The 5,951-nt window shown below is 32.8% G+C and overlaps 1 protein-coding gene across 1 annotated transcript in view; it reads right to left on the bottom strand.

Moving 5' to 3' along the window:
• The window catches only part of LOC106467328 (titin-like), a 125,409-nt gene extending 120,839 nt beyond the window's left edge, over positions 1-4,570 (bottom strand). The window contains exon 1 of the mRNA XM_022396170.1: positions 4,063-4,570. Within this exon, the coding sequence (XP_022251878.1) occupies positions 4,063-4,162 (100 nt within the window). The 5' untranslated portion in view covers positions 4,163-4,570. The remainder of the gene's footprint in view (positions 1-4,062) is intronic.
• Positions 4,571-5,951: the final 1,381 nt, after the last annotated feature.

The raw sequence follows: 5,951 nt of genomic DNA, 5'->3' as shown, positions 1-5,951 counted from the left end.
GCTAGTGCAGATAGCCCTCGTGCAGCTTTGCGCGAAATTCAAAGCAAACAAACAAGTTATTTGAATTTTCCAGAGAAACTGCAGCAAGCCTTATGTGTAGATAATTTTGTCCGGACAGACTAGAAAAAAACAGGTTGTTAAATCAACAGCACACACACACCAGCAACTCTTGGACTAGTTTCCTCTGACAGAATATTGGGGATTTAATCGTCACTCTTATAGCGCATCCCCAGCCCCTCAGTGCAGAGCAAGTTTTGAGGGAACGGCACGAGAATCAGGAACTTTCGAGTTCATAGTCCGGTTACACTGACATCTAGACCACACTCAGTCCTTGTATGTAAATATTAGACATATTAAAGTTTTTTTTTATTATTTCAGTGATCTTTATTGTGCCATTATGTGTATTATTATTACTGCTGTTATTATTATTATTATTAAATGTCAGTAGATGAAGTTCAATTGGATATTTCATACAATTTTATTGCAAGTAATATATATATATATATATTCATTTTATGTTCTCATCTTGAACTACCTTTTACCACTCGTTATATGTATATATTTAAAGCCAGTAGCATAGTTCACACGTCATTCCATAATATATCTTAAATATATCACGCTCACCAAGTACTTTATCACGAAAACTTAAATTCTAACTGTGGAAGAATTATTTTCTATAATCATAAATTTGGATTACAGCATGACCTCAATAACAACATGACCTCAATAACAACATTCGAGTTAAAGCAGGAAATGAGTTTATTCTGGCATAATGCTACAAGTAAAGGAGATTAAAAAGTATACGAAGATTGGAAGAGAGTTAATAAGGGATAAGGAATACGAAACCAAAACCAAGTAGTCTTACATCAGTATATATATGTCAATCCAAAACGACCTAGATATTGTACAATAAAAACGTATTCCCAACTTTATTTCATTAGTTAAACTTTTGCTGTTGCAAAGTTTCACAGAACATCAGAATAATATGGCTTTAGAAATAATTTTCCCGAAAGGTGGCCGAAGGAGCCGCCCGGAAAAGTCGCCTGTTTTAGCCTCTCGCACCACAATACAGAATTATGTGTTGTGTGTCAGTCAGTCAGTCAGTAAACACTAAAATGAAGTCACATAAGGGACGCTTAACAATGCAGTTTATACTGTCATGACGTCAGTAAATCGTGTGCATGCCACGAATCATGAGAAGAATTATGCACTCTGTAGACTACAACACAACATGACATATGAACTTCAAAATCAAGGAAAAAATAAATATTTGTTACTCTTAATTTTGGTTTTATTTATTCTTGAAACAGAACACTTTCAGGGACCCCTCGGAAGTACATTCAGTTTGTAGCAGTGCTTTGACTTATTAGAGTGGTATCCATGTAAAACTTAATATTTCCCCCATTTCGACATGAAACACCAGTGATTTTATGCTATGTAGTAATATCTTAGAGAGAAAAGATCAAAATTTGTTTATGCAAGTTACTTAGAAAAACAATGGACTAAGTTGAGATTTCACCTCTCATACCTTATACCGTTAATAGCAGCTTACGGTATTGTAGACTACTTAATTAAACCTACCTTAAAAAAGACTTACAAGGTTATTTAAAGTGACAAACAAATACTTTTATTATAATTCATGTCAATACTGACAAATAATTGAATCTGTTTAGATTGGTAGTTAGTGCTGTATACGCTATTAAACTTACCCAATAATGGTTTAGAGAAAACTAAATCATCTAAACTAAGCCTAATTTTTGCTGATAATTAATTGTGTTCCATACACCTGTCAGTATCAGTGTGTTCTTAACAAATCAACGTTTAAGTCTATTTGTTTTAAAGTTTGTAAACTAAACTCTGAATCGCTAATTACTGAATATCATATGTTTAGCAAATGTTCTGTATGAAAATAAGAATTCAACAAGCAAACAAGAAATGCAATTAATTTGTCATTATGAAATAGTATATATCCAAAACATTATATTGAAACTAAAAATCAAAATTAATTTCCATTAAACTTCTCGTTCTCGTCATTAAGTCATAGATAGATAGATACACACACACTAGAACTTCGTTGGCAATTTTAGTGTGTTTATTTACGAGAACAATATCCCAACTACGTTATGAAGTTATTTGCTCAGTATTTAAAACATAGAATAATCGTAGCTAAGGGGCGGATGTGGCATTAATGATTAATGAGAATCCGATAGTTCGTGGTTCGGATCTCGTTGCGCACAAACGCCCTTTGCTCTTTAAGGCTATGGGTGCGCTATAAGAGGGATAGCCAAATCCCACTATTCAATCAGACAAGAGTAACCGAAGAGACTGTGGTGGATGCTGTTGACCAACTGCCTTCCCTCTAGTCTATCAGTTCAAAATTAGAAGCGAATGTGTAATTGATCCTCGTGTAGTTTTTGCAGTAAACACATTCTAATGCAAACTTTAGATTATATATATTTTAAAGCATGTGTTACAGCTAGTCGCATTACCTAGTAAAAGGCAAGCAGTAAATGCCATTTCTGTGAAATGAAACTGAATCTTAATTCCTCAAGATATGATCTATACCTTCTTAAACCACAGCTGCACACAGTACGTGTTTTTCTTCACGTTTAATCCCATGGTCGTATAGAGTAAGTTCAATACTTGTTAAATTGCAGCATATAAAAAAAATAGTTTATTACCTAATTGGCTATAACTGTACAAACAACGCTTATTTTAAAAGTTACAGTTACACTGCTATATTTATTTCCTTTTAAACCATAGCCGAACAAAGAACGTTTAATCTTTCTTTACGGGCTATGTTTAATACCATAAGGCATAGAGTGATACACCTTATGTTTAATCCTTAAGCCTCACATGTTACATTACTACATTTATTTGGTTTTTGTATTATATGCCATGGGCGTAGAAACAAGTTTAGTCCTTCATAGTTGTACAGATTTGTCAAGCCATAAATATAATACGCTTAGACTTTTTTGACACAGTTTCACACCCTACATTTAATCTATGTTAACTTACAGCTTTACAGAGACTACATATAATTCTTAATAAGCCTCAGTCGTATACATCACGTTTATTCTTTAATAAACCAAATTTGTCCAGAGTAAATTTAATCTTTGTTGAGTTACAGCTGTATATTCTACGCCTAATAGTTGTGAAGTAACAATCGTACAGGCCACGTATAAACTTTATAGAGCCCAAGAAACTACGTTCATTGTTTCGTAATCCTCGCCGTACAGGTTACGTTTAATTCCTGCTGAGCCGCAGCTGTAAACAGCCCTAAAAACTATGTTTATCTCTCTTTTAGACATAACCTTAAAGTCTATATCTAATCCATATTAAACCACAGAAATGTTAAAAGTTCTTTTATATCAATGGCATTTATATTTGCGGGTTAGAATCAATGTAACTTATTTTTCTATTCATGCCGTTACAGTTGTAAATGTTAATAAAATGTTTGGTTTAAGTAGCACAAAATGAAAAAAACATTACAAACATTATCGCCAGTAATATAAAAAATGGGCAAAACGAAAAGTTAAGGAATTGTTTTAACTACAAGATAATGTAAAACTTTATTATAGACTTCTTGAATTATGTGTATTTGAAGATAAAGCATCTTACAAGCAACTGTACAAAACAGTACAAACGACGAATTCTCTCCGTAAAATCAGTACACAGCTGTTAAATGATTGTCCTCTGCAATATGGAAAAGATAGAGGACAAACGTTAACTAAAGTTGTTGTTGTTTTCAGATTTAAAGGATTTGTAATAATAAAAGTTGTTTTCGGAGGTAATTTTTAGTAAATGAAATACATAAAAAGAATCCTAAATACATCACATATATAAAAAAAAAGACAAGGGCTTCGTTTTGATAAATTTTAAATATATTAATATTTTTCGTACTTCCAAGTGTTGATTTTTGCCATCAGATATTTTATTTCAGAACCGTATGTTTTCGCTAAGCCAAACCAGAAATTGTTTCTTATGTCTAATCAAGTAATGTTATAAACTAAATTAACGTGCGATCTCTTCTTACCAGTTTAAGTAGGACTCTGGTCTTACCTGACACTGAAATAACAAAGAGGATGTAAACGACTAGAATCAAGAAACAACAAGATAATTGTTGCCGTTCGGCGATATGAAGTAGTCCCAGATGAGTCATACTGTTTTCAGCTGAATGTCCTAACAGTCGTGAAGCTGGATCATAACGGGAGTGTGTAGAGGAAAAGCAACTGTAGTCTTGTCTTAGCGGTTTACACTACACAATAGTTCACCAGCAGTAATTAGCCTGTCCAATCTATCACTAGTGGGGTGCGAGATTCAGAGTTGAGAAAAGCAAATGAAATGTTTTCTATAAAAATAAATAAAACAGTCCGAAACAAATACTCTTCACTTAATAATGTAACAACAGGTTGACACCAAAGTATTATTTGCCTGATTTACTTGCTTGTTGAATGTAGAAATATTGATTAATCAACAGAGTAAACTGCCTTCTATCATATTCGTGGTCAGCACGTGTCTCCACAGTCTCAAGGAGTAGTTGTTTCAGGGAGTCAAGAAGATTCACAGTGAAGGGAATCTCCTATGCGCCTGCCTATATAGTTGATTTCACAGTCTGCCGTACAAGACTGCCCCCATGTGGTCCGCAAAATAACTAATGTTCGTTTGTTGGACATGTGGGATATGATGGGTCATAAAATATGACAGGTCTGATATAGTCGAAATTTATGTACTCTGAAAGAGACCAAAACCTTAAATAATTTCTGTAGTAAGGTTATCTCTATAGGCTGCATATACTTTAGGTGATTCTTGTTTTAAATACGAACTTTCCAGAAAACATTTTGGAGACTTTAAAATGCAAGCTACATGATTCCTTTCTAAAAGTATATGTTTAATACATCTTCCTAATGGAAGTTTCTAAATGGAAAAAGTAACGTGATATCCCTCGCATAAAACAAAATGTATTTTTATTAGATAATAAAATCATGTTGGTTGAACTGTTTTGGAAATAAAAAAATGTCGAGGGATGTGAAAAACGAATCGATTTTTTTATATCTCATTTTTGGTTAAATTTGTGAGACCGTTGTGATTGTTTTCTTTGTTTGTGTTTAAAACACACTTAGAAAATTAAAGCTTGTAATATGGAGAAATTTTTCGAATACTGTTACAGTTTTTAGCTCTTAAACTTGAGGACTGATTTCAAACTTTTTGTCACGAGCTGCTTCTCTGAGCCCCCCAAAAAAAACAATAATATATTTTGTAAAGCTAACATACACATGCAGTGTAATTCCGAATTTCTAGTAGTTAGGGATTAAATTTTCATTATATAGTTTTGAATCAAATGCATCTTTCATTTATAACTATTACCTAAAGCCACAAAGAAACTGGTTCAGTACACAATTACACAAAATACCATTATGAATACATTACTGATACATCAAAAGCAGCTTGATAATAATAGTTGCTAATGATTTATAAAAAATAATAAATGACATTTATATGAAATAAATAAAGCTAATTATCAGTTAATAGATAATTGAAGCTTCAAGTTTAAACTCTATGTCGTTTTAAACTTGTGGAAATATATATGCACTAATGGGATAAAAAAATATAATTATTTGCAAAAACTGGCTTCATGTTTTAGGTATCTAATGCCAAAATAATTTGTTTACTGCACATTCGCAACCATCCAATAATGCAATAACGGGAGGGCATGTTTATGGTTGGATATTTGTGTCACAGCCCTTTCCAAGAAAGGATATTCGTATATCAAAGGTATTAATTGATTTAAAACTAAATTACACAACATTTCGCACGACAGGTACTAACTCAATATCCCCAGTAAGTAAGTCTATAGGCAGATCGTTTAGAATTACGACAGGTCCTAACTCTATATCCCAAGTAAGCAGGTCTATAGCAATATTTCATCTGTAAATGTCATTGCAGATGAA

Source organism: Limulus polyphemus, unplaced genomic scaffold (genome assembly GCF_000517525.1).
Source record: "Limulus polyphemus unplaced genomic scaffold, Limulus_polyphemus-2.1.2 Scaffold79, whole genome shotgun sequence".
Lineage (NCBI taxonomy): Eukaryota > Metazoa > Arthropoda > Merostomata > Xiphosura > Limulidae > Limulus > Limulus polyphemus.
The sequence above is the reverse complement of the archived record's forward strand: the minus strand, read 5'-3'. Positions and strand labels throughout refer to the sequence as shown.